Raw genomic sequence first — 27,816 nt, forward strand, 5'->3', positions numbered from 1 at the left:
GAAATCCCCCAAGTCTTCCTCCAACAAAACAGTGGAGTCTCCATTCACCCCTTCATCAGTGTGGAGGGAGGATATTAGCACACACACAACAGTGGAGTCTCCATTCACCCCTTCATCAGTGTGGAGGGAGGATATTAGCACACACACACAACAGTGGAGTCTCCATTCACCCCTTCATCAGTGTGGAGGGAGGATATTAGCAGTAGCACACACACAACAGTGGAGCCTCCATTCACCCCTTCATCAGTGTGGAGGGAGGATATTAGCACACACACAACAGTGGAGTCTCCATTCACCCCTTCATCAGTGTGGAGGGAGGATATTAGCAGTAGCACACACACAACAGTGGAGCCTCCATTCACCCCTTCATCAGTGTGGAGGGAGGATATTAGCACACACACACAACAGTGGAGTCTGACTTGCTTAACCACACGCATTAAACAAAAAGTAAATAATATGGGGAACTATACACACACACGCTCACATACACACGTTAACATACGCACAGACACATTACAGAGATAGAATTATGTTTATTTATTTAATCTAGAGATCTCTGGGAAGTTTCTTCCTTCATGAGACATAGATAATATAAGTGGCATCAGTTAGTGAGAAGCTTCTACTGCTAACCCTCCGTGTTTCAGTACATGGCTTTAACTTATCTAATCCTTTGTTGTTCAAGTTATGTGAGGGCGCACCATCAGTGAGGATGGATTCAACACCAGTAAGACACCAGAGGGACCCCAGTGAGTGACGTTCTGCCATTCTTCCAGAGCAAACAGGACTGAGGCCTCCTCAGTGCTGCCCCTGCTGGCCGGACCTCCACACTGCAGTCATGTCCAGTAGAGATTATAGCCCAGAGCAGCGGGCCACGCCCTCATTCTCATCCCCCCCCCGCTCACTGCTCCTTCAGGGGCCCCTGACTGGGCTCCTAATGGCTGCTGTTGATTCTGCTTGTAGTATAATAGTCAACGTCTCTCCTGCCCTCTAGTGGGCATAAGTTGACTTTGTATGGAAGTCTCGTCGCCCCGTCACTTTTGGTGCGAACGCGCCATAACAGTCCCTATATGTTTAATACGCACAAATGTCAATTTTACAGTACCAAATGCTTTGGGTTCAATGTTGGACTGTGCGATATTCTCAATGAATATTTTAAGATGTCATTTAAATTGTGTCCATCTTCAATGAAAATCCAAAATTGGAAAATTAAAGTGCTGACATAATCCACAATTGAGACAAAAATGGCTTCATAGTTTGGCCTCAGTTTATTCTATGATGCAAATACTGCACTCAAGACTTGTTAGTAGAAAACAGTTACCCTGTCAACAACACATCACATTCACACATTACGAAGAACGATTAAATCAGTGTTTTCATTAAAATGTCACAACGTATACAACACTAGATCTGTTTTTCCGTCTCATTTTTCTTTCAAGATAAAAAATAAGTCATACAAAGAAGAAATAACCAAGCACCACAATGCTACAATGCTCTTTTCTTTGAATAATTTACAGTGAATATTAAAAAGAAAATGTGTGTGTGTGGGAATTCTGGCTACTTCTGCTACTTAAACGATTTCTCATACAATTTGGTGCACAATGAGGTATGAAGGAAATCAAGATAGCAAGCATGCTCGCCCTAACGTTGGGACAATGAGTCACAGGACTTCTCCGAAACATCCAACAGGAGAACAGTTGTTCCTCTAGAGACCTGGAAGACCGCATTTTAAATACATCAGTTTCTGGTAGGAGTTGCCACAGCAACAGGTTGACACGTCAACAAATGAGCCCTTATGCTCTGGTGTGAAGAACGTAGAATTGGACATACGAGACAATCCAAATCGCATTGAAAATAAATAAGGGTAGAAATCTATAAAGGGCGAATGCAAACCAAAAATGACACAAAACCGCCAATACAATTCGACACATGGTGTGACGTTGACAAAAGAAACAAATGGCAATTGATGAAAGTTAAAAGGTTTTAGCACATGATCAAACGCCGGCCCCATCCCGCCCCGTCACTTGTGGTGATGTCCGCGCGCGTAGTGGCAGGCAAAGTCGTACTTGTCCCTGCACATGGTGCCGCAGATGTTGCACTGGAAGGGGTGCTCGTAGCCGTGGCAACCCATGTGTATGGTGTACAGGATGTTATCCGAGAACTGGATGTCACAGTGTTGGCACTTGTGCGAGGCCGCCGGATCCTGGGGCGGGCTGGCGGAGGGGGCGGCCGCCGCCACGCCGGGCTGACTGAGGAGTGTGCGCTCGCCGCCGCCGCCGCCGTCGTCGAACCCGCCCCGCGCCCCCTCCTCCCCCCCCCCGCCGCCCGGGCCGTGACCCCGGCAGCCGGCCGGGTCGGAGTCCTCCTCCTTGGGGCTGCGGGCCGTCTGCGAGCCGTTGACGGCCACGGCCAGCGGCGGGCCCGACGCCTGCTGGACGAGGATGGGCTTCACGTCGTCCTCGCAGGACAGCCGGTCCAGGGAGCGGGGGCTCTGGGGCCGCTGGGGCAGGGTGGCCAGCTGGCCGGCCAGCGTGGACAGCTGGTCCAGGGGGCTGTCGGCGGAGGGCAGGCCGTTGGCGCCCCGTCCGCCGCCACTACCGCCGCCGCCGCCGCCGCTGCTGCCGCTCTCGTGCGGTTTGACGACGGGCGTGGTCTTGTACTCGCCGCTGACGCCGATGCTCAGGTGGGGCCGCGTGGCGTCGTGCGCCAGACCGCCAGAGTAGTCGGCCCGGGGCCCCAGCAGCGACGGAGGCCCGCTGTAGTTGCCGAGCAACCGTCGGCCGAAGCCCAGGGAGGTGGCCCTCTTCTGCAGGACGCTGAGCATCCTCTTGTTGGTGAAGGGCGAGCGCACGCCGCGCATGGGCAGCAGCTTGTGGCGGCGGCGGCGGTGGTGGGAGAGGTTGCTGCGGTCGCTGCAGCAGAAGGCACAGAGGTCGCACTTGTAGGGCTTCTCCCCCGTGTGGGAGCGCATGTGGGCCTCCAGGTGGCGCTCATAGGCCGAGGCGAAGGGGCACAGCTGACACCGATGTGGCTTTTCTCCTGAGGGGGAGAGGAAAGGAAAGCAAGGGTGTGGAATTAGGACAACGCTTTGAACACAGGAAGGTTTCAAAGCAGGAACAAAACGATTGTGGGGCCTTAAGTGTAGCCTTCTGGTGTATTGAAACAGTGACAATGGATTTGTTCATGGACATTACCTGTGTGGATACGGATGTGTTCTATTAGACGAGCCATGCCTTTGTTGACATAGTTGCAGTAGCTACACTTGTACTTCCCGTCGGGAGTCCTCTCCAATCCGTCCATTTGTAGTTCCGCCCCATCATCCAGCGACAGGCTGACCTCCACCGACGGGGGGTCCAGGCCGCCCTGGTCACTGGCTGTGGTAACTGAAAAACACACACACAAACGATTACGAATGTGTTGACAAAATAGTGTGGTTTTCTAGACTTGTCTGGTCTTAGATCTCCAATTGATTGCCCAGTTCCTCACCAGCCTGGAACGAATCGCCCTGGTTGTTCTCCCCGCAGACGGAGCCGGAGATCATGTTGACATGCTGGGTTTGTTGCGTGAGATATTCCTGAAACTCTTTCACAAAGTCCACAGACTCTGGCTTCAGGTCCTCCATGGTGACTGTTCCTGTTGTCCTAGACCAGTGCTGGGTGGTATAGCTTCAACCCCGACGACTACCAGCGCACGGGCAGTAGACTGCCTGCCGATGGAGACAGACGTGTTGGAAGTCTCTCTTTCTGTATAACATCCTTTATAGTCTGGGTCTAATGCTAAGCCTCAAGACACCACCGCTAACATTGTAGTCCGTGCTAATGTGTTACCTCCAGCCGAGTGGCTAGATCTCTGTTAATACCACAATCTACGTGTTCAACAGATTTAATATCGCCCTAGTCTAGTTCCGAATGTGAAATTAGCTATAAATTTAAAAATACTCCGGTGGCTATTTAAAAATAACAACTTAAACCAGGATTGCATGAAATAGCTAATAGGAGCTAGCCAAGAGCAACAGCCAACTAGAGTGCTTCCGGTTTTCAGCTTTGGCCGAAAACACATAGTCGCTTCCGGTCAAAAGTAGCGGGATTCCTGCCTGGCTTTTCCAGTAGACACTCCATACAACAGAACAGGCTATAAATGTATGCAATTATCTGTGTTAATAAGTATATATGCTATATCACATAGACACTGTGTAACAAAGGATTGGTATATATATTCAAATATATATATGCTATTTCCCACAGACGCTATTCAAGTTATGTATACAGTTTATTTATTCATAACGTTATCTGCGCTATATCTGCTATTTACCATATAAACTACATAAAATAGGCTGTATATAAACACAGTCTATTTATCAATATGTATATCTGCTATTTCAGATAGAAATGATAAAATATTAGTGTCGAGCGTAATGCAATGTAAGCCACCTGCCAGGACGGGGCGCACATACCACAAACCGTATGTCCTCACCGAATATAAAAAAAGGAGAAGAAGAAGAGGATAATTTATGTAAACATTCGAAGTTATGTCATCGTCTCTGGTCCGAATTTTGTCGAAGGTGAGTGTACCTTTGTTTAGTTTATAACCACTGTTATGTTTTTGGATGACGTTGATTTTGGATAGATCTTGCTTTACGTGCGTATCTTTATTGCAAACAGGTTGTCAACACGGACGTCACCTTGTAACTCACAGCTCGTATTGCTTTCAGTCATTGATAGGCTGTGTTACAAACAATAGTAAATACGTTGTTATATCGCATTGGCACTGGCCTAATGGTAGTCAATCGTGATAATTAACCTTAATGCACTTACTTGTGCGTGCAATTGCACCCTTGTGATATATGTAAGCAAAGGGTTTATGCTCAATAGATCTCAATTTGCAGGCGAGCAGGCACCCATGTGTGCCCTGGGCAGCCCTACGGAGCAGGTCCACAGCCTCTCTCCCAGATGTTCCCTCACAGCAACCTCCCGCGGTGTCCTTCGCTCCTCTGCAGACCTTCTCAGAGGAAGAGGGCATGATGCGGGAAGCAGGTGAGGACAAATGTGGGATAAATGTATCGTTTATGTTTGCCAAACATTCGAAATAGCCATTATTTTAAACTTTTAAACTTTTGGTCACCACAGTGCAAAAGTATGCCCGGGACTGCATTGCTCCGTATGTCTCGAAGATGGACGAGGAATCAGCCATGGATCCAGCAGTTATTAAATCCCTTTTCGACCAGGGGGTATGTGTTATCCGTTTTGTATTCAAGTCAATTAATTTGTGCTCATCCCAGATTCCTCTAGAGGGCTCACAATGCTTTTGTTTCATCACGTTGGACGTAAACCCCCCACAGCTCATGGGTATAGAGATCGATCCGGAGTATGGAGGAACTGGCTCCACCTTCTTCTCGTCCGTCCTGGTGATCGAGGAGCTGGCGAAGGTGGACGCGTCGGTGGCCGTGCTGTGTGACATCCAGAACACACTCATCAACACACTGCTAAGCAACCTGGGAACCCCCCAGCAGAAGGAACAGTACCTCTCCCGGCTGTCCACAGATATGGTCAGTAACGCTCAAGTATTCTTACATTTAAGATTTCCCTGTTCCCTATAATAATCAATAAACGTCTTCATGGTAAAAAAGTAAAAGTTCCATGTGGTTGAATTGTTTACTACTTGCTGTACAACATGTTTTAGGTCCTTACTAGCGTACAAACGCTACTCTCTGATACAAAAACAGGTGGGCAGCTTCTGCCTCTCTGAGGCGGAGGCCGGCAGCGACGCGTTTGCGCTGAAGACGCGTGCGGAGAAACACAAGGACTACTACGTCATCAACGGGTCCAAGATGTGGATCAGCAATGCAGAGCACGCCGGAGTGTTCCTGGTGATGGCCAACGTGGACCCAGCAGCGGTGAGTGGTTCGAGTTCCACCAGATGTGACGCAGGCTGTCGCACCTCATGGTGCGAAAAATGGGCGTACCATACAAATGGATCATATCACACCGTAACAATCGAACATCAAAAATGATCAACTTTTTCTGTTGCACCATCTCTTCTGAGTTGTACGGGGGGCTCGACCGACGATGACATCATTGGTCGTGGCGTGTCCTTCTTATTCATTAAGATGCCGTCGCCTCTTTAGACCAATCGGCAGCGTGCTCCTTCTCCCGCTGCAGGGCTACAGGGGCATCACGTGCTTCATGGTGGACCGCGACACGGAGGGGATGGAGATCGGCAAGAAGGAGAACAAGCTGGGCCTCCGCGCCTCCTCCACCTGTCCTCTCAACTTCGACAACGTCAAGGTGCGAGTCGCAGAGTAAAGTCTCACTGTTGAGATCCATCCGATGACAACATTACAACGTCACTCATGCTGCTGCTGGTTTTCTAGGTGCCAGAGAAAAACATCCTGGGCCAGGTGGGTCACGGTTATAAGTACGCCATCGGGATGCTGAATGAAGGCCGTATTGGGATTGCTGCTCAGGTGAGGAACTGACACACGATCCTGTGGAAGGATTGGTTCGACCCATGATAAGGCTATATGTTGCTTTTGGCTGGATTTCTCCTATTTGAATTGACTTGAGTGAAAAGGTTGCTTGTTTGATCCCCGGCTCCTCCTAAGTGTCGAGGTGTCCCTGAGCAAGACGCCTAACCCTACCTGCTTCCTTGCTGTCACCTTGCATGGTTGACCGCTAAATGCCCTAAATGTAAATGTAAATTTAATCTTAAAAGGTCCAGAGAATTTAATGGTATCTGGTGAACTTGGTTTGGCAGAAATGAAACATGAAATGCATAAGTATGTTTTAGGTAGTGTGTAATCAGTTCCGTTGTGTTTTAGATGCTGGGTGTGGCCCAGGGTTGTTTCGACCACACCATCCCGTACACCCGTCAGAGGATCCAGTTTGGGCAGCGGATCTTTGACTTCCAGGTAAACGATTTCAAACCAATACCATCACAGTCGCCTGAGGATAACGGCGTTTTTTTTTCACCAACGTGTTCCTTTACCTTGGGGTTCTGAGCGTGTCTTCATCCAGAGGGTTTGGTTGTGTATTTCAGGGGCTGCAGCACCAAATATCCCACGTTGCGACACAGATCGAAGCGGCCAGGCTACTGACCTACAATGCGGCCCGCCTCAAAGAGGCGGGGAGGCCCTTCATCAAGGAGGCCTGCATGGCCAAATACTTCACCTCCGAGGTGAGGGCTGGGACGTGTGGGCAGCGGGGGAATACATACACAGCACCATAGTACCGTGGTTTAACTTTAACTCTTTAACTAAAAGCTTTGTCATTCTATGTCTTGCAGGTGGCCACTCTGACCACGTCGAAATGCATAGAATGGATGGGTGGGGTTGGTTTCACGAAGGACTACCCCATCGAGAAGTACTACAGAGACTGTAAAATAGGTGAGCACAGAAGGCGACCACTTTGACTTTCCCATGTAATCATTCATCAGACGCTTTCCTTCAAAACGAAATGCAAGGCTGAGAACAAAGCAATAATTTGAACAAATGTGTGCAGCAAAATAAAAGTTTATATATAACAACTGAACAAGCGTGCAGAGCAGCCAGAGAAATCAGTAACAACAAAAGGTACTTTTAAACATTTAATTTGGTGGTAGTGTGAACAATTACAGGTGACATCTCAAAGTGTCATAGCAGGCATGTTCTTCTGTATACAAGGGTAGTTTAGCTGTTGGTGCATGAAGCTGATGGAAAATAAAAGGTATGATTGCTGGTGATTGGCTGTGGGGTGGGGGCGTAGAGGGGGCAGTTCTCCGTGCTCATTGTCTCTCTCCGGCCATGGTGGCCATGTAACCCGACACCACAGGAATGCCCTGCTCTGAACTAGGTTGAACCAGAAGTTGAAGAACGCAAGTGTCATTACTAAGGACTCATGCATGACTCTGCCATTTTGTATCTCTTATTTGCTTATTAGGGATTATCGAAATCCGTTATAAAAAGTTGCTAAATTTTAAGGCGCCATTAGTTAATGTTGTGTTAAAAATGGCGTAGCCATCCAATCCGCTATTAGTGAGAATATGTTTCAGGATTGACTGCCTTCCTTTGTATGAGCGGTTTACGCCTTGTTCACACTACATCCGTCCATCGACGGATGACCAAGGGTGTGTCTGACGTATAGGGGACTACTCTTTGTAGCCGCATACTGCAGCCAATCAAATCGCTTCCCGCTACAAAGCCAACATGTGGATTTAAATACAAAAGATGAAACAAACAACAGGTGACAAAAAGTAATCCTATCATTCCACATTTCTGAAAAAATATATAACGTATATAGTGTGAACAAGCCCCTAGACTGCGCCCGTCTCATTTCTGACCAATCAGGGCATCAATTCCCCGATTGGTACAGGGAATCCATCTAGCCTGACAATCACGTGTGTGTGAATTTAGATACTTCTCAATTATGGAGAAAAGTAGGAAGGGAGGGAGCAGAGAATGATTTCTGTTTCAAAATCTTGCTCTGAATTACTGGTACATTGACACCAAAAATCCAAATATTGGAGAGTTGTCTCCCCCCCCCCACACACACACACACACACACACACACACTATGCTCATGTGGGTTGCCAGGATAAAGACAATGAAGGAACAGGACACTCAAAACGGGTTTCCAGGTAAAAGACAATGTAGGAACTGGTTCGCAAGACGAGCCTAAGCAACATATATATTTTGAGACTTTCACCATTATTTTATTCTGAACTGTAATTTCAAAGGAGAACATACTTGCTGATGCATTGTTGTCAGAGAAGACAGTTTTTGACCCGACTTGACCCGTTTCCTTAATCTGTAATAGGTCTTGATAATTTAGTACAGTACATTTCTCACATATAGCTAATGTTGAGCATGGTAGACCTCACGCCGCGTTCACACTGTACACGCCCGTTGACGGATCTCATTCAATTTGCATGGGGCGCTTTAGAAATGCATTGTGGGTCAATCCGTTTAGTCAGCTCTGTTGCCTGCGTGAAAAAGTTGAGAAATGTTCAGCGTCTCAGACCGCAACGGATCCGTAGGCCAATCAGATCGCGTCCCCCATACCTCAGACACGCCCTCCGTCATCCATCGACGGAACACACTCCAACCCTCCCACCGTGTGTATGGCTGATGGCTGGTTCAAGCAGCCTTACCTGGTGGGCTCTGATTGGCCTCTGGGGCCAGGTGAGGCTGCACACCTGTTGCAAATTCAGTAATCAGTGTGCACAGGTCACACAAGCCATCGCGATGCTTTAAGGCTACGTTTACACGATGACGGTCTGAACAGAAGACGCAAAAATGGCGTTGTGTATTCACTTTTTATTCTGCGTTTAGACGAGCGTTTTCGGGAGGAAATCTGCGTGCATACGGTGACGCAAAAGTGTGTGGACATTTATGCATGCCAGGCGGCTAGGTGGTGCTGTGATACACTATCACACAACACCGCCATGTCTGAGCGCATGCGTAGAATCTTCCTTCTTCTCTTATCCGTGCCGCAAAAACCAAAAAGATCCTTCTCTGTTCAGTAATTCTATCTGTACATTTCATGGAAAGACTCCTCTACGCTTGTTAGAGCTGCCAGAGCAGCTTGAAGGTCCGACGCATGGAAATAATCGGACATGTTTGTTTATTTCCTTGTACTGGCACATGTATGTGACGTAAACGCGTACGCGACGTGAGCAGATCTGAGCAGTGTTTTGCGTCTTGGCAGTGTAGACGGAAACGCTACGGCGGAGCGTATTCAACTTTTCCACTCTGGAGGGTGGTTTCAGATTTATGCGTTTTCATGCCCCAAAAACGCCGTCACCGTCTAAACGAAAGGCACTTCCGATAAAATATTTTGTCGCTTCTACCCGCAAGCGTCCTCGTGTAAACGACTGGATACAATGTCAGAATTATAAACAGTCTTTTAAATTCCCTAATTTCTTTTCTGCAGTAGTGTTGACGTTTGTCTCCATTTGTGTTGACACCCAGGTACCATTTATGAAGGCACAACCAACATCCAGCTGTCCACCATGGCTAAATACATCGACAAGGAGTATGACCACTGAAGGGCTCCATCTGGACACTGAGAGCCACACACTCCACCACCTCTACCCTCCAGAACTCGGACTCACAGTCAAGATTATTCTGAATGAATTCTGCTGGAGGCCTCGTCCGGTCTTCTGTATTCAAATGAGTTAACGAAATGGGACTAGCTATCCATGCCACAGGTGAGGTAAAAGGCATGTGAAACACACATACAAACTGTATGTGTGTTTCACATGCCTTTTACCCTACCAGTTGTCACTTTGTGTTCAGTTTGGTTTGTTATTTGTCTTTAGCACAGATTGTGCTACAGATTTGCTATGAGGTCACCAAATTATCAATACTGATGTCAATGATACAGACATCCTCTGTTCCAGCTGTTGATGTATATTAGTCGGGCTATGATTGGATACGAACAGTGCCTTCACAATATCTACTTCACTCCAAAGCCTTTGTAGTTTTAACTCTAATCGTTGAGTGTGTTTGACGTGTGTAATAGTTAGCTCTTCTGAAAGTTCCGCGATATTTCATCTATGTAGTTTAACCTTTTGAGTGGATTATAAATAGTGTACAGTACTTGGTTGTAAACATTTAAGGAAGGATTCAACATAATGGTTAAATGGTTTATCTGTAAGCTATAGGAAACGAATATTAACAAATCATGTTGATATTTTAATAAATGTTCATGACAAGCAGATGACCCTCCTATTCTTTTTTTTTTTTAATGTTAATGAATCACAAACTCATGTTTATAACTAATGTGTAATTTTTTTAATGTTCAAGTTCACTGACTTGTAGGCCATGCCTTCACTTTCCTAAAAAGAGTAAAGTGCGGGTATGAGTATAACTACAGCTACTATAACCACATTTACATCGCCAGACCAATTCGCATCATATGCCCAAGCAAATAAAACGTGAGCTCGCAGATTAGTGTGGTTCCTACTTTATATTGTAGACCAACTAAGGCGAAAACCTTGGTTTACCACTAGATGGCAGCATTTCCTTGCCTGACCTCGGGTTTTGAACATAGGTAGTAACTTTACGATGCTGCAGATTGAATTAAGGTAGGCTACATTAACCTGACTGAAAAGCTTTCTAAAGACTTGGGCACATAGAATAACGTTAAGTGGCTTTTTAAGATTTTATGTGAAGGTTTGTAACGCTTTTGCAGAAACGTAGGAAATGCTGAAACAAAACATTTATTCGAGCCGATCCCATCGAGGCGGTTTAATGTATGAATCAGAAAATATAAAATAAAATTGTGTCCAATAAATGGTCTCATCGTAAAACATGTATCATCCAATTCGTTATATTAGAGACGGTAATTCTGATTACGTCTATAGAATAATCATTTGTATCTTAAGATTTTGGTAGAAGAACACTTATTATCTGACTAGAAACCTGAAAATGACGTTAATAGCGATTCAAAAGGTACCTTGTGACATGCAGATACCGGACTACCGTGAATGTTATATAGTCTATGGTCTGATTGAACAATATTTCAGCATTTGAGAGCCACCTGTTTAATTCTGAGAGAGCAATAGCAGAATAATAGTTTCATGTAGCATTTTAGGAACAAATTATTGTGAAACCATGTCTTGACATCTCTATTTAATATGCGTGCGCAATGCAAATCTAAAGTAACTTCAGAGAGAGAGAGAGGGGGGGGGGGAGAAAGTGGGAGTGGAGAGAGAGAGAGAGAGAGAGAGAGAGAGAGAGAGAGAGAGAGAGAGAGAGAGAGAGATGTTTGAGTGACAGGTGATTGTGGGTTGTGCATGGGGTAAAACCATGCGCCATTTGTCTCTTTAATCTAATTGGTTGATTGATGAGTCCATGTTGTTCAGCTGGAAGCCAAAACGTGTATAGGGCCTTTCCTCTGAGTCTATTCTGGTCATATCTCCTTCCTGCCTTCGCTCTGTTACATCTCAAATCCTATTTGCCGTCCTACCTGCCCGATGGCAGAGATTTAGCGCATTTAACTTAGGTACCATGTTTATTTCATCGTTTACAATCGAGCCCCACTTTGACGCATTGATCTCTGCTTTGGATCGCTCCAAACTCTTCTTGCCATTTGACGCGCTTTTTATTTTAATATAGGAAGGACCATTTTTAAACTCTTTCACAGACCACATGTGAACGCGACCCGCGCAAACATCGACACACTACGGTTTGTATTCGTAAAGGACTTTCAATGGTGATGCGGATTGAAGGATGATGGCAGACCCCCGCGCGCAAGAGACGGTGCCGCTTCACGTCAAGGAGTCGCCTTTCTCCATCAAGAACCTCCTCAACATCGACAACAAGCCCGCCAAGCCCAGGACGTTCCCGCCACCCTCCAGGGGACTATTCGAAGGGAGCATCTTCTCCCGGATCGGAGACCTAACTTTTCCCCGGTTTGAGTTCCCGTCTCAGCGGGTCGGACTAGCAGCCTCCGCCTGGTGGAACCCCTACACCCTGGGCGCCATGGGCCACCTCAGAACCTCAGGTACAGTCAGGAGAATTCTCTATTTATAGGGGATTTGTAAAATATATCTATATAAAAAACAATCGAAAAGCAAATCAAACCTATCATCAAGACTGTCATAATCAATCATCATAATAAGGATAGTTGGGTTTTGTTGTAGTGGTGCATTCCGTTATGTTGCCTTTTATAGTTGCTTTAACTAACAAATGTCTGGCTGATTGATCGCATCCCCAATAATGAAGCATCAATAGCCTGCAGCCTAAAGGTTATGTCTCGGCTTATGATTCATTTAAATGGATCTGCATGGATCTTATTTAATACCTTTCATCCAGAAAGCTATAAAAAAAAAAAGCTGTCATACTCATCTGAGTATCTTTGTGTCTGACCCCCATGCAGTAGGCCTCTCAGAGAGATGCGGTGTTCGAGACTCGCCGCCGGCCAGGGAGCGACACTCCCCGGCTATCCTCCTCCACAAAAGTGAACCTGATCTCAAAGAGGACGAGGACGACAAAAGCACCACAGAAGACATTGTCCTGGAGGAGAGCGACACCGAAGACCCCAAACACGACGGCACGCGGGGGGGGGACTGGAAGAACCTAGACGATGACTCGGACAAGAAAGCTTGCCGGAAGAAGAAAACGCGCACCGTGTTCTCCAGGAGCCAGGTGTTCCAGCTGGAGTCCACCTTTGACCTGAAGCGCTACCTGAGCAGCTCCGAGCGGGCCGGATTGGCGGCCTCGCTGCACCTCACAGAGACCCAGGTGAAGATCTGGTTCCAGAACCGGAGGAACAAGTGGAAGAGGCAGCTGGCGGCCGAGCTGGAGGCAGTCAGTCTGAGCCACGCCACGGCCCAGAGGATCGTGCGTGTGCCCATCTTGTACCACGACAACGGAGGCTCCGAGACTGGGAGCTCCGCAGGAAACTCCCCGAGCGGCCAGTCGCTCCTGTCGTTTCCGCACCCGATGTACTATTCCCACCCCATCGTGACGTCCGGCCCCTTGCTCAGGCCCGTCTAGGTCCCGGTGGTTGTTTATCGCAGTTCTTTTCTTTTTGGAAATTCATAGAAACTTGCAGAAAATTATTTAGTATTATTTGTGGATTTCATGAATATACATTATTATTATTATTATTATTATTATTATTATTATTATTATTATTCCTATACTATTATTATATTGTGACTTAAAGCCCTATGTTCAAATTGAATGTAAAATTGATATTATAAGGAAATGCTTTGTAAGATAATGCTACATTTCAGTGTGCCTAATCTTATTTGAAGCAGAAGATAATGTTGTTTTACATAGAGTTCCATGTTAATATGTATTTTATAGAAAAAAATGTGTGTCAGTGTTTGGACAGAAATGTGGATATATTTGATACTTTACAATATTGTGCAATATTGTTCGCTTATTGCGCGCATAATTCCATTCTCTCACTCAAATCTCTCTCCCACACACACACACACACACACACACACACACACACACACACACACACACACACACACACACACACACACACACACACACACACACACACACACACACACACACACACACACACACACACACACACACGGACAATCATTTTCATTAATGCGTTCCAAAAAGCTGCAGGTATAAGCCCTATCGCCTAATAGGCCATTCATTTTGAAAGAAATGTCACTGTAATTTATAGCGTAATTTAAGCCATGAAAAAGCCAAATATCAACCACTGTTTGTATGAGTTATTCATTAACATTGTATACTTGTATTGTAGAAATGCTCGCACTTGTTAAATATGGTTCTTTATTTACAGAAAAAGTTGGGATTTATATAAAATGAAGGCTTTTCGTCATGATGGAGTTGTGTATTTATTGTCTTAATGGCATTGCTGCTTTCCAAGGATGCGATCCATTAGGCCTATATTGAGCCCTATCGTTAAAGAAAAGGCTCATGATAATCTTCTGAGTCTCGCCTAAATAAAAAATGCAGGTATATTGCATGCATACATGAAGTCTCAATGATTAAAAAAAAAACGAGCAATTTGGATGTATTCATGCGTTATGTGCTAAAAACGTAAAATTCTGTCCTCAATAGATGCTTTTATAGTCCAAGTTAAGGAATCAATAATTAAGAAATCAGAAAAAATGCACTTTTATCTTTGAACCCTTATGCTTTTGTTATTGTCGCAACCGTCAACCGACTTCGGCTTCTTTGAACGAATAAATGTAGGACCTAACGTAATCACAATTTAGGATGAACCAACATTTTTCCACCGCATTGACTATTAAGGCCAATAAAGGCAACCATATGCTATCTTTCTCAAAGTTATTTCATGAAATGATTCAAATGATTGAGGGGTAGATGTGAATACTTGTAGGCCTATTTTTTTTTAGGATAAATGTGGATACTTCTTGATTATTTGCGTAACATTTAAAGAAGCCAAGGCTAGCCTGTATCTTTTTTAAATAGGCTGGGGATATTGGGGATATATATTCATTACATATAATAGGCCACAATCTCCAACCATATGATATATATTCACCAAATAAATCCCAAAATGTCTTATTTATTTATTCGTTAGGCTAAACCTATGTGAGCACGCTATAACCTAATCCACCAACATGTGTATCGACTGTTACTTGTTCTAAATGCTGTGTTTGGATAGTCCGATTTAAATGTAAGATAATAATAAGTCAACGTGTGAATAGGCCTATAAAACAACGCAGTGCATTGACGGGCGGCTGTGCTGTAGTGTATGGAAATAATGTTCTGCGCAGAGGCAGCGCGCGACAGGAGAAGAAGAAGAAGGTTGTCTCGTTCTCGCGAGACAACCACAACATAAATCTCACCACGTCACGAAATGTAACCAATCAAACGAAAGCGGGAACCGCGCTCATTCGTCTGCACCAATCACCGCCCTCGCTGGAAGCGCTCTAACCACTTGTGTTGAAAAATCACAGGAAGCTACACGCTAGCCCGTTAGCTTATCTTAGCTAACTCAGTAACGTTGCCGATTAAATTCTGCACACGAACTCGGTTTTCTGTTGTTGTTAACGTGATAAAGGTTTGGATTGCGGTGACAAGAACCCAGAGCGGTGAGTATGTTGTCGTAAATACGACTTTATAACACATGTTAGCTTCAAGTCGGCCATGCCGATGCTAGCAAGCACCGGCGGGGGTACTAACGGTAGGCTGGCTCTGCTCTCTGAATGAACCCAGCCCAGAACTATGTACACATAGCGGGTTATATTCCTACAAAACACAAGATCATATGCACATGATTGTGTTGTAATGGCACTGTTGAAGCGATTGTCCAACCATTCAACCATCGTAGCAAGCGACACCATCCGTATATAGCGTTTCAATAATACGTTTTTAGCCAGAGTGATCATTGTTTATTTTGCAATTTACCCCAGATTACGGACCCTTGTCCTTGAGAGGCGCGGGGATTGTTCCTAAAATAAGATGGGGAACATATATCATCAGATATCGTAACACATGCAATTATTACTGGTTGCATACGTGATGGGACCGCCGATGATGAAGCCGGCCTCAGTGCTGTATGAGTAGGTTAGACAGAACCAGTGTGTGTCAACTCTGACGGGTGTTATCAGCGGTTGTGTCCAACTTTCGTTTTTCTGCTCTGCTCTTAACAGATGACGGGTTGCATTGAGTACAAGCTGAACCAGGGCCCGGAGGACACCATCTCCGCTGTCAAGTTCAGCCCCAGCACGGCCCAGTTCCTCCTGGTGTCTTCGTGGGACTGCACGGTCCGCCTCTACGATGTCGCCGCCAACTCCATGCGGATGAAGTACAAACACTCAGATCCAGTCCTGGACTGTGCTTTCTATGTAAGACCTAACCATACAATCTCGCCATGTTAAGTGATCCGGTGTTGGCCCGGTCCCGGTTGGGGAACGTACGCACTTATTTTATATTGTACGCCCCGGCACTTAAAAATAGTGCTTGGTTCTATGAACATCCTTACTGTAGCGACGTCGATTTATTGTTTCTTTCTTCTGACAGATCGACATATTGTAAGTCGCTTCGGTTAAAAGCGTTATCCTTGTGTGCGTTACTGTTGCGTTACATAGACGAGCAACACTGTAATCTAAACTTGTACAAAAAGGAATGTGGCATGGGAATCGTTTTGCTCAACGCTCTCCCCATTCACCATTTAACTGTTGTCGTGACCGTTGATGTTAAAGACAATGGTCGACAAATTGACATCAACAATATTGTTTTACAGGATCCCACTCATTCTTGGAGTGGAGGTTTGGATGCACAGTTAAAAACCCACGACCTGAACACGGATCAAGGTAAGTTCGCCACATCCCTTGGCCAAGTGAACGGAAGGCCTAGACCTAGCCCCATATTTCCCTATTCCAACCGGGAACAGTTTGTTATTTAAAGACCGGGACTTTTCCCATAAGTCAATCAGCATCTGACTTTTTGTTAGATTTTCGATATATCGATTTCTATTTTGACAATTTTTGTCGAAATCTCTCGTATTTCAGTTGAGATATAGCATTAGCCATGCTCTGCTCTTTTTCGATGCTGGTTATTTTAAGTCCAAAATTGTGCCGTCTCCAGTTAACATATAGTACGGTGGTTCCTGTTGATTCATGCTGATACACCTGGCCTGGACACAGTCTATATCCAGCAGATTAGAAGAGTCGGCAGGGGTCATATTTTAAACCAAAGGAACCGTTCATGTATTGAACCGTAACACCCCTAGTCAACGTGCTGCTTTTAAAATGCATTGGACTGCTGAGGTCAAGTGCTCACAGTTCTCACACCGCTCCCCCGAACAGATACGATTGTTGGAACTCACGACGCCCCCATCCGCTGTGTGGAGTACTGTCCGGAGGTCAACGTCATGGTAACGGGGAGCTGGGACCGGTCGGTGCGCCTGTGGGACCCGAGAACGCCCTGCAACGCGGGGACCTTCACTCAACCGGAAAAGGTATTGTCTTGAATGAAAGCTCTACAACGCAATCGTTTAGAGAACGTCTGCGCTGGTGCACTGTACAATTCCGACCGCTCTACCGACGTTGACGGAGCAGTATATGCCTGTAGGGTTTGTACAAATCAATTTATGTATCCTTATCGTAATTCATAATTGAGGATCCTGATCATGATCCTATCATGCTTCACTTTTTTTAATCATAAATCGTAGTCCACCAAAAATGGTAAGGGCAGCTGATATCGTGAATCAGGGTTTCCCCTACGATTTTAATTTATTCTAAAGCTATTCATGAGCTAATGCCACCTACAGTATCCTTGTGCCTTTTTGTTTTTCTAAAGTGGTAATCTAAGTTACTGTCAGTATTTTTCCACGATGTTTCTTCATCACAATAACTGATTTTATAATTAAGGAGGGTGTAGTGGTAACGTCTAATAAATGTAAAAAAATAAAATAATAAAGTATTTGGGGCGACGTTGATCATTTCCAGAAGTGCTTGAATAACAGTCCTCAAAATCCTCCATGGGGACTCACGTCGGGGCTCTGCCATCGTCTCTGTGTCCAGGTGTACACGCTGTCGGTGGCCAGGGACAGACTGATCGTAGGAACGGCTGGGAGGAGGGTGCTGGTGTGGGATCTGAGGAACATGGGCTACGTTCTGCAGCGCCGGGAGTCCAGCCTCAAGTACCAGACCCGCTGTATCAGAGCCTTCCCCAACAAACAGGTACATGACCATCGACACCATTCGATATCCCTATGCTAGCATGGTCTACGTAGGGCCATGTCGTCCATCTTGTTTCTAAACCCTACCCGGGTGGGGGTACTGAATGTAATAAAGAACCAACGACGGTTGAATGTGTGAGATCCCAATTTGAGTGAAGACGGGACACGATGTTAACAGTTAGGTTCTCTTTGTCACTGTCCAACGCCACTTGGTCTTTACTCTGCTTCAGAGACCGATCAAGGAACTTTTATCAACCGTAACATAACAAAGCGACTGTGGAAAGGAAAGGCACACACTATGGGTAAAGATATGTCCCGCTCTGAAGAAATACAACGTGGCTTTCATAATGAGATAATGAGTGAACGCTGACTCTGGATGAGATGCAACATGTTTGTACCTCCCTGGTTGAGACCTTGTTTATCTATGCTGTAAATTCACTAAACGTTGTACGTCCACTGAACAGTGAATGTTCACTAAGCGCTGTGTTCCTCGTCTCCAGGGCTTCGCGCTGAGCTCCATCGAGGGTCGCGTGGCGGTGGAGTACCTGGACCCCAGTCCGGAGGTGCAGAAGAAGAAGTACGCCTTCAAGTGCCACCGGCTGAAGGAGAACGGCATCGAGCACGTCTACCCCGTCAACGCCATCTCCTTCCACGGCACCCACAACACCTTCGCCACTGGTACGTCTCGCCTCTCAGCCTGGCAGTACTGCGGGGGTCTTGAGTTTACGTCTCACCGTGTCAGTACTGCGGGGGGTTGAGTTTACGTCCCACCTCTCACCGTGTCAGTACTGCGGGGGGTTGAGTTTACGTCCCACCTATCTCACCCTGTCAGTACTGCGGGGGGTTGAGTTTACGTCCCACCTCTCACCGTGTCAGTACTGCGGGGGGTTGAGTTTACGTCCCACCTCTCACCGTGTCAGTACTGCGGGGGGTTGAGTTTACGTCCCACCTCTCACCGTGTCAGTACTGCGGGGGGTTGAGTTTACGTCTCACCGTGTCAGTACTGCGGGGGGTTGAGTTTACGTCCCACCTCTCACCGTGTCAGTACTGCGGGGGGTTGAGTTTACGTCCCACCTATCTCACCGTGTCAGTACTGCGGGGGGTTTGAGTTTACGTCCCACCTCTCACCGTGTCAGTACTGCGGGGGGTTGAGTTTACGTCCCACCTATCTCACCGTGTCAGTACTGCGGGGGTCTTGAGTTTACGTCCCACCTCTCACCGTGTCAGTACTGCGGGGGGTTGAGTTTACGTCTCACCGTGTCAGTACTGCGGGGGGTTGAGTTTACGTCCCACCTCTCACCGTGTCAGTACTGCGGGGGGTTGAGTTTACGTCTCACCGTGTCAGTACTGCGGGGGGTTGAGTTTACGTCCCACCTCTCACCGTGTCAGTACTGCGGGGGGTTGAGTTTACGTCCCACCTCTCACCGTGTCAGTACTGCGGGGGGTTGAGTTTACGTCCCACCTCTCAGCCTGTCAGTACTGCGGGGGTCTTGAGTTTACGTCCCACCTCTCACCGTGTCAGTACTGCGGGGGGTTGAGTTGACGGAAACCTCTTTCTTGCGAGTATGCTTCATCATTTCAGACTGTGTACTAGGGGTGTAACGGTACACAAAAGTCACGGTTCGGTACGCACCTCTGTTTTTAAGTCACGGTACGGTTCATAGTTCAGATCGCTATTTATTTATCTATTGAGTAACCCGAGTAGTATACTTGGGCTAAATGGTCCGGGTGGAACCCTGACTTCATGTTTTAAATTCCGCATCACAAAGCAAGCCTTTTACATTCGCCATAATAACGCTATGTACGCCACATTCACGTACCGCGGTACACCTCTGTAACCGCACTGAAGTGCCTATACCGTGACGGTTCGGTACAAATGCGTGTACCGTTACACCCCTACTGTGTACCCATGTCAGTTCCAACATAGACCCTCCAATCTCGGGTTAGCTAAGACCGCAATGAGTGACATGATGACAAACCTACCGACAAATTTGTAAGGTCACCTTAAGGGTTACCCACCAGCCGTTTAGAGTACGCTGAGGTTTCCCGGTTCCAGGCCATGTGTCACAGCAGAGGGTCGAGCTCACCCCGAGTCTGTACTCTTCTCCCCCTCCCCCCCTCCCCCCAGGCGGCTCGGACGGCTTCGTGAACATCTGGGACCCGTTGAACAAGAAGCGCCTCTGCCAGTTCCACCGCTACCCCACCAGCATCGCCTCGCTGGCCTTCAGCAACGACGGCAGCCTGCTCGCCATCGCCTCGTCCTACATGCAGGAGCAGGGCGACATCAGCCACCCCGAGGACGCCGTGTTCATCCGGCAGGTCACAGACGCGGAGACTAAGCCCAAGTGAGGCGGACGCTCCCCGAAGTCAGCCTCACTTGGGCTTGGTGTGGATAACGGCCACACTTGACTTGTTTGTGGTTCCCCGTTAAGCAACGCGTCCGCGTTGCTTAACGGGGAACCACAAACCAATCAGGTGTGGCTGTTTTCTAATACAGGAGTACTGCATCATACGCCTTTTTGGGATCGTTCGCATCGTCAGCGACATTCCGTTGAGAAAAATTGCGGGAAAGTTGGATTTTCTTTTTCCATTTGTACAAATTGTCCTTGTGAGAGTTTAGGTTGATGGGCCCACTTTTGAGCGGGAACGGAGCTGATGTTGGCGTATGAAGCAGTAGCCTCCTCGTATTAGAATATAGAGTGAGCGGAAGGGCCGCAGCATCATGATCTGCACAGGCCCTCTCGCTCTTCCAACAACCAGAGCAATTGAAAGACGCGCACTCCCCGATACACTCCCCCACACACGCGTGCAAGGGAAATAATACTTTACTAGTGTTGGAATATCTGCATTTAGGCTTCTTCTCATACTGAATTATTGTTGTGAATGTTGGTACATTTTGAGTTGAACTTCTCGGCTTGTGCGTGAAGATGTTTATTCATGATGGATGGTTAGCAGACTCCTGCACCAAACTCAGTTTGGTTTTCTTCATACTACCTTTTTTTTTTAAAGCCAACCGGTCCCACTCAATTTTGGCCTAAATGCATTCAAGTTGAGAGGAAAGCAAAGCGTTGTTTCCTGGTGTTACCACCGTTGTATGGTTTGTGTTTTCGACCGTGTAAAGATTTCATGGTTCCTCTGATAATTCCTCCCGCAATGGTTCCCCAACATGCACGCTGAACTCTACTGTTGGTAAGGTTGTTCTGGTCCACATGTCCCCCTCCTTTGGCCATTTTGAAGCTTGTGTGTACAGTTCTCCCCGGTCTCCTGTCCCTCATCTCCTCCTGCCTTTCTTCCTGTTTGTAAAATGTTTTAACGTAGACTTTTCTCTTCAACCTGATTTCCCCTAGTCTGATGTCGCTGTCCTTCATGTGCGTGTGTTTTTATTCGTTTCTCCTCCTTTTAACGGAGATAACTGAAGCCTCACGTTGACCCCCGACCCAACGGAAAAAAAGGCGCGTTTTCTACGTGATGGATTTATAATAAAATGTGTAAAAAAAAAAAAAAAAAAAAAGTTAAAACTCGCTCTGCCTATTCTTCAGTCATTCATCACTGCTGTTGGGCTCTGGCTCGAACATGAACATTCGAGGGGGGGGGGGGGGGAGATGGGAGGGGGGAGAGATGGGAGGGGGGAGAGATGAGAGGGGAGGATGTGTCCGGGCAGGAGAGAGAGGGAGCGTTGTCTTGACGACGTGTTGTGAGAAGGCGATGATCCACCCGTTTCGCCCGGGGCTGCTGTCTCACCCCCAGACGTTGACCTCATGCTGATAGACATCAGTGTCACTGAACCAGATATTATATTAGGGGGATATTGGAGCGGGCAAAGCCCCACTGAACCGGGATCACAGCCTGTAGCGGGGAAATGTTCCCTTTAAGTAATTACTACAGGGCATTGTTTGCCCCTTTTTTCTCCCTTTTATTGTAGAGGAGAAACTAATCTGTCTTGACTGTAATACCCCCTCATGTGTGCATACTGGCATAGCATGCATTATTTATTTACTCCTTACGGATAACCCTTTTATTTAGCTGCGTTTCCTTATAAATCATGACTCCCGGTTTGGCTGATTTGTTACTGTGGGGACAGCATTGATAAAACCCAGAGCCTCATTCTTTGTTGGTTTTTTGCAGGGTGTATTATGTGAATGGGGACAGCCAACACAAGACAGCGCCTCGGCAAAAACACTAAGTGGTGCGTTTTTTCTCAGTTCAGATTGTCAATGGCGGCTAATGCAATCTCCAAGCCCTTCAGTAAAAGTAGCGCAGAAGACGGACACGTCAATTATTCCATTTGAGCTCCAATTTTTCTAATGGTTTCTATCTGCCTCTGCAGCATCCTGGAAATGATTTCTTCGTTTGGTTAAATTATGTCACTAATTCCCATGATTGCTGATAATGAGTCAGACTTTGACATCGGGACTCAGACTCGCAGCTTAATATGAAATGGCATTCATTTTGTAGAGCAATTACGGCCCCGTGCCGCGGACGCAGAGCGGCTGGGGTATACGGTAAATTAACTTGTTTCCTGTCATCTTTGGCTTCCACTAAATTGGAAAATTGAGTTCCTTGAGTGAGCATGAGACCTGCTGGGCCTCTTCCCCCCTCCTCTCTGCTACAGATAGCGGTTCATCCTGGAGAGCGGTGGGAGGTAAATCATGATGGCTCACCCATTTGTCAGATGCATTTAAACAATTAGGGCTGCGTGTGTGTTTTTGGTTCCGTCTCGCTCACGGCGAGGTGAATGGCGTGGCATGAATGGGATTACACGTGCCTTGCGTTTTGGACGAGTATTCAAGTCATTCTGGAATTTGAAATAAGAATATTCTGGTTAAAATACGCTAAAAGACACCGCCCCGACATGTCTCTCGTGTCGGGGGCCGTCTCTCGGCTGCGCTTCCCCGCAGACTCGACCGCGGCCGCGCGGCTCGTCTCTGGTTTCCCGCCTCCAGAGGTGTTGGGAGACGGGTCGGCTCCATGTGAAACCCGCAAACGACCATCGGAGGGGTTGTCTCCGGCCGCCACAGCCCTCGTCCCGCTCATCCAAGCCGACCACAAGAGGCTCTCGGGCTCCCTCAGCATCGCGGCCTCCACCTTCCCAGAGACATCCTATCCGCCTGGGTATTCTTCACGTCCTAATGGAGGAAATCACATGATGGGCAATCGGTTACTATATTGACTCCCATCTTTTTTTACGTTTTTATCTGGATATTATGTTCTCCCCGTGTCGCTGTCGAGATCAGATGACGATGGCACGGTTAACGTTATGGGGGGGGATCTGTACTGAAGGCCTACTGAAAGGAAGATTACTATATTTCGGATGATGTGTGACATTGTTTGGGTATGCTGCACATTAAACAGGAACCACAACCAGAAAAGGAATATAAATCAATCGAGGGCGTGTAACCGTCGACTCACGAGTTGTAATAACTGATTTTTTTTACGTGAATGGGGGGGGGGGGGGGGGAATGAAAGGAAAGTCAAAAGGGAGTAGCAGTGAGACAAATGTAAGCACCGACTCCTGCTCCGTACGCCCACCGCCTGTCTGGGGAATGCTGTTCGAGGCGACTCCACGGGAGAGGTGTAGCCACATTAGCGGCTGATTAGACAGCGAGAGGCTCCAGGCCCTGCTCTGGGTTTCACAACCCCTACCATCCATCTCCTGGCAGGCAGACAGGCGGCCAGCGGGGGTCTGCCTGTATCCTTGAGGAGGGGAGGGGAGGGGGGGGGGGTCACCTGGGAAACACAGGATTGTAAATCAAACGTCCGGGCTCAGGTCGGGGTCGTTGGGTTTGGACCGGACCTTGACCAAGGTTTGATTGACGCATGGTCGTGCAGCATATCAAATACCTACTCTGCATCACACCGAGTAGGTATTTTAGATATTTAAATTGCGTTCCCTTTTGAGGCTGATTTGCTAAAAAATCGGATTGAGCAAATTTACTTCTTACTTTGACATTTACTAAGTACCTTGAGTGCAGTTCAGCAGGGCATTGTAAATGTATCAACAGCTCAGAGAGGATCAACAATAGCGATAGGGAATAAAGTCGTTTGACTGCTATTGTCACCATAATTAATGACGTTAATTACATAGATGAATTATGAATGAATGATGTCTTGTTTGGTATTCAGGTGGGCACATGGTCCAAGTGGCCCCGGTCAATAGCAGCAGCGACCACAAAACACCAGGTTTGGTTTACAACCCTAAGTACTTTCGGTTTGTCGTCGGGAACAATACTTCAAAATGCTTGCTGTCTGTTTCGATGTAAACTAATCTGTTTCTATGTTATTTAAGACTGTGGTCGGGAGTCCTGTTTCCGATCGGGAGGTGGGGGGGGGGGGGCAAATGACAAGCGGCCCACTTGAATCATAACCTTTTCATTTTCTTCACAGAGCAAACCGACCGGTTCTCAGTGTGACAAGAACCCCCCCAATCCCCCCCCATCCCATCGTCCCTAACCCACAAATTCCAATTGACAACACAAGAACAGTTGCATTGTCAACAATTTACCTTCAACGTCTTGAGTGACAGGCAGCTTCTTTATATGGTCATCCAAGTCCAAAACGGGGCGGGGGGTATAGGTCCATGGGGGTGGGGGGGGGGGGGGGGGGTGGTGCTCCATGCTCCATGCTCAACAGTGACTTGTTATCCCTATTTAAAGTGACAGGCCGAGCGGCCCCCTTTGTCCGGCCTAGCGCTCCTGTGTGTAGATATTAGATCCTGCGTGTTATTTAATGGGTTCATGACCACAGGGCTACAGTTTGTCCTTCCTGCAATTAGCGTTCACGGTTAGCCTAGCAGAACTAATGCACCTGTGCGTCTTTGAGGCTCGGGTTGCCTCCGCCGCCGGGCGCCGACGGCCAGATCACCGCTGACGACGTTGTCTCCATTTCAGCCTGCTCCACAGGCACTTACTGACCGAATTCCCCGCTCCCGAAGTACACCCATTTAACCTAAACTAGTTTCAGTGACCGGGAGTAAAAGCAGATATGAATACTCCCGGTCAGTTCAAAGCGACTTGTGGTTATCATCAAATAAACGAGATTGCAGTGCATTCATTGTCTGGTCCGCTTCCTAATAACAGATGCTAAACGATGCAGCGCATTACATACAGTGTATTAGCAACGGTCTTTAGCAATGGCTTTCTTTTCAGTATCGCATGACTATACGTGATGCCCATGGACTGGATTCATTGGTGCTGTTTGTGTTCATTGACATTTGTGAAAGAGACAATCACTGGTCACACGGCTCTACGGGACCGGAAACTAAAGACTTTGGGAGCACTACTGGGTGTAGGGGAGCTGGAACACCCGGGACGGCCCTACCTGGTGGAGGAGCTGGAACACCCGGGACGGCCCTACCTGGTGGAGGAGGAGCGAAAGGTGTTTTTACGATGAGTTTAATCTGGGATGACATTGATTTGCGAAAAATGCCTCTTTATATCATTATTATTGTACGAGTTAAACAAAAAGGTACATTTTATGGGTAAAATGTTAACCGCTTTACATAATGATGTTGATTCTCCTCTTATTTAAAACTACAAATGCCGTAAATTAAAAACCAATAATTGCGGTCATGCTCTTTGTGGTTAGGCCTTTACCAGTGACGATACATTAGGCATTTGTCCTTCACAAAGTGCACTCGGCCAGCAGAGTAATCATCTAACCACACAGCTCATGACAAGCCTGAACGGAGCAGAAATCAATGCGAACGAACAGAGCCACCGTCATTCACAGCCTTTGATTATCGGTCGTTATTTACATCTCGGGTTCCAATGGGGTGGAATAGAATGTTTCCCCGTCGATTCAACGGCAAGCGAAGTAAACTAATGCGAGCGAAAGCGATCGATGCGTTTACCTAATGGTGTTTATGTGTGCGTGACGTCGGTAACACAGAGGGGCCGGGGGTATATTCATCATCATCCACACATTATGTTATAATTGATGGCCTGTGCCCGGGGCCACTCCATTTGTTTTCCATGTCTGTGGCAGGCAGCAGACCTCCAGATGGGGGTGTGTGTGTGGGGGGGGGGGGGGTCAGTTCTACAGCCATACTAGGAGCGTTGAACGCAGCCCTCATGTTTATCTATTGATCATCATACCTTGCTTATGGTCTGCCTCCTGTCATTTACTCTTTTTTGAGGAAGGCGCGTTGTGTGCCAGAGGTCAGGGGAATGTGTTATTGAAGCTATTTGGGAAAGAGGATGGTTGTTCGTAAGTATAAAACTAAATATACATTGTATTATGAAGTGAGAACCAGAGAGAGAGGGAGACACACACACACACACAGATAGGGAGAGGGAGACACACCCAGACAGAGAGAGAGACAGAGGGGGAGGGAGACACACAGAGAGAGGGAGAGAAAGAGAGGGAGACAGAGGGGAAGAGGGAGACAGAGAGGGGGGACAGAGAGAGAGACCGAGAGGGTGCGAGAGGGAGACGGAGAGAGAGAGAGACAGAAAGAGCTACGTCAGTGCCAGTGAAAAGGTAAAATAAAAAAGGTGCTATTCAACAGCCAGGAAAGAAATCCTGTCGGCATCAGTTGATTTTTAGCAAACGGTTTTGCTAGGCTACCGTAAAACGCTCAGAGTTTGTTTAAAGGGAGGGTTAATCAAGTTTCCTTAAAGAACAAACGGGTAACGATTTTATATTGTCTTCATATACTTGGTATCGGATAGTTTAGAGCCTTTCCTTAGTGAAACTGAACACTCGACACCTGCAGACATGAAGCGATCCGCTTGACTGGCGGCGCTAGCTTCTCCCCTACCGCTAAAACGTACGCCTATCTCTTTCAATAGCGCCTCACAGGGAAGGGAGGCACGAAAAGGCCCAGCCCAGGGCCCCTTTTCAGTGGTAATTGGAATGGAGCCTTTCGTGTCTTTCACTTGCATTCTTCCTTTTGTTGCCTCGTAGGTCTCCCTCAAGTAGGCCTACGGTCATTCAGACCCCCTTCCTCGCTGCCAGGGCTCCACATCCAGGGTTGTCTTGATGTCTTATTTTAGTTAAAGTACAGAAATTAGGTATATTTTACCCTGTCATCCCCACTACGTCTCCATGGCTTTCTTTATTACATAAACATATATTTTTATAGTTTCCTTATTGTGCTTTTCAATAGGCTTCCTTGAAATGGAAAATGTTAAAGAGGGGACAAAAACGTCTCGTTCTATTCCCGTTCTCAACTTAACCAACCGTAGGAATTTAACCACCACCAGCTTGAAATAGGTAGATGAAATCTCAGAAATGCGTTGCTAACAAATGGTGACGTTCATAACAAATGGTTTGCTAAATCCAGAGTAAAGTATGGACATAAACTCCATGAGTGAGTTGAGTTACAGGCTTAAATCATAATTTCAACAAAGATCTTTATAACATAAAAAATCCTTTAAAAAAGCAACTAGAAATGAACAGTGGCGTTATACAATAATAACCATATGAGATTGCAAAGCTGTTTTCACACAAGTTACATGCATGGCAAGTACCGGACTGAATGCTTCTGCTTCCATATTATTTATGAGGGGGCGCAATCGTCTTTCTCTCTCGGTTTCTCAAGCACACGTGGAAGCACAACATTTACTGTAGAAGGTTAAAGTCGTAGAACAACACAATTTCTCCTCTAGGGCTCTTCAGAGATAACACAGGCCTGTTCTCGGCGAATCCCATATCTAATTTACCGCCAAGAAGAGCATGTTGACCT

The 27,816-nt window shown here is 46.8% G+C and overlaps 4 protein-coding genes across 4 annotated transcripts; 3 read left to right on the forward strand and 1 right to left on the reverse strand.

Moving 5' to 3' along the window:
* Positions 1 to 1,242: 1,242 nt before the first annotated feature.
* Positions 1,243 to 4,133, reverse strand: LOC132446905 (zinc finger protein Pegasus-like). Its single transcript, XM_060037489.1, has 3 exons — positions 3,484 to 4,133; positions 3,192 to 3,380; positions 1,243 to 3,036 (listed from the first exon to the last, which is right to left on the reverse strand). The coding sequence occupies exons 1-3, from the start codon at positions 3,617 to 3,619 to the stop codon at positions 2,018 to 2,020; spliced, it is 1,344 nt and encodes a 447-aa protein (XP_059893472.1). The 5' UTR covers positions 3,620 to 4,133; the 3' UTR covers positions 1,243 to 2,017.
* A 221-nt stretch (positions 4,134 to 4,354) lies between these two features.
* acadsb (acyl-CoA dehydrogenase short/branched chain) lies at positions 4,355 to 10,689 on the forward strand. Its single transcript, XM_060037506.1, has 11 exons — positions 4,355 to 4,558; positions 4,883 to 5,030; positions 5,124 to 5,224; positions 5,336 to 5,542; positions 5,720 to 5,890; positions 6,156 to 6,281; positions 6,368 to 6,460; positions 6,815 to 6,904; positions 7,033 to 7,170; positions 7,279 to 7,378; positions 9,941 to 10,689. Exons 1-11 carry the CDS (start codon positions 4,526 to 4,528, stop codon positions 10,015 to 10,017), a joined length of 1,284 nt encoding a protein of 427 aa, XP_059893489.1. The 5' UTR covers positions 4,355 to 4,525; the 3' UTR covers positions 10,018 to 10,689.
* Positions 10,690 to 11,725: 1,036 nt separating this feature from the next.
* Positions 11,726 to 14,294, forward strand: LOC132446944 (homeobox protein HMX3-like). Its single transcript, XM_060037550.1, has 2 exons — positions 11,726 to 12,479; positions 12,855 to 14,294. The coding sequence occupies exons 1-2, from the start codon at positions 12,206 to 12,208 to the stop codon at positions 13,472 to 13,474; spliced, it is 894 nt and encodes a 297-aa protein (XP_059893533.1). The 5' UTR covers positions 11,726 to 12,205; the 3' UTR covers positions 13,475 to 14,294.
* A 1,020-nt stretch (positions 14,295 to 15,314) lies between these two features.
* On the forward strand, positions 15,315 to 21,636 carry bub3 (BUB3 mitotic checkpoint protein). The gene is made up of 7 exons (XM_060037545.1): positions 15,315 to 15,537; positions 16,099 to 16,293; positions 16,692 to 16,761; positions 17,257 to 17,408; positions 17,974 to 18,132; positions 18,632 to 18,809; positions 20,260 to 21,636. The coding sequence occupies exons 2-7, from the start codon at positions 16,099 to 16,101 to the stop codon at positions 20,478 to 20,480; spliced, it is 975 nt and encodes a 324-aa protein (XP_059893528.1). The 5' UTR covers positions 15,315 to 15,537; the 3' UTR covers positions 20,481 to 21,636.
* Positions 21,637 to 27,816: the final 6,180 nt, after the last annotated feature.

Source organism: Gadus macrocephalus, chromosome 18 (genome assembly GCF_031168955.1).
Source record: "Gadus macrocephalus chromosome 18, ASM3116895v1".
NCBI lineage: Eukaryota > Metazoa > Chordata > Actinopteri > Gadiformes > Gadidae > Gadus > Gadus macrocephalus.

Coding starts and splice junctions, on each gene's coding strand:
- LOC132446905 (XM_060037489.1), bottom strand. CDS start 3,619: ATGGAGGACCTGAAGCCAGAGTCTGTGGACTTTGTGAAAGAGTTTCAG. Junction 3,381..3,483: donor GGGCGATTCGTTCCAGGCTG/GTGAGGAACTGG, acceptor TGTGTTTTTCAG/TTACCACAGCCAGTGACCAG. Junction 3,037..3,191: donor ACACATCCGTATCCACACAG/GTAATGTCCATG, acceptor TCTCCCCCTCAG/GAGAAAAGCCACATCGGTGT.
- acadsb (XM_060037506.1), top strand. CDS start 4,526: ATGTCATCGTCTCTGGTCCGAATTTTGTCGAAG. Junction 5,031..5,123: donor GGGCATGATGCGGGAAGCAG/GTGAGGACAAAT, acceptor TGGTCACCACAG/TGCAAAAGTATGCCCGGGAC. Junction 6,282..6,367: donor TCAACTTCGACAACGTCAAG/GTGCGAGTCGCA, acceptor CTGGTTTTCTAG/GTGCCAGAGAAAAACATCCT.
- LOC132446944 (XM_060037550.1), top strand. CDS start 12,206: ATGATGGCAGACCCCCGCGCGCAAGAGACGGTGCCGCTTCACGTCAAG. Junction 12,480..12,854: donor GGGCCACCTCAGAACCTCAG/GTACAGTCAGGA, acceptor ACCCCCATGCAG/TAGGCCTCTCAGAGAGATGC.
- bub3 (XM_060037545.1), top strand. CDS start 16,099: ATGACGGGTTGCATTGAGTACAAGCTGAACCAGGGCCCGGAGGACACC. Junction 16,294..16,691: donor TCCTGGACTGTGCTTTCTAT/GTAAGACCTAAC, acceptor ATTGTTTTACAG/GATCCCACTCATTCTTGGAG. Junction 18,133..18,631: donor GAGCCTTCCCCAACAAACAG/GTACATGACCAT, acceptor CCTCGTCTCCAG/GGCTTCGCGCTGAGCTCCAT.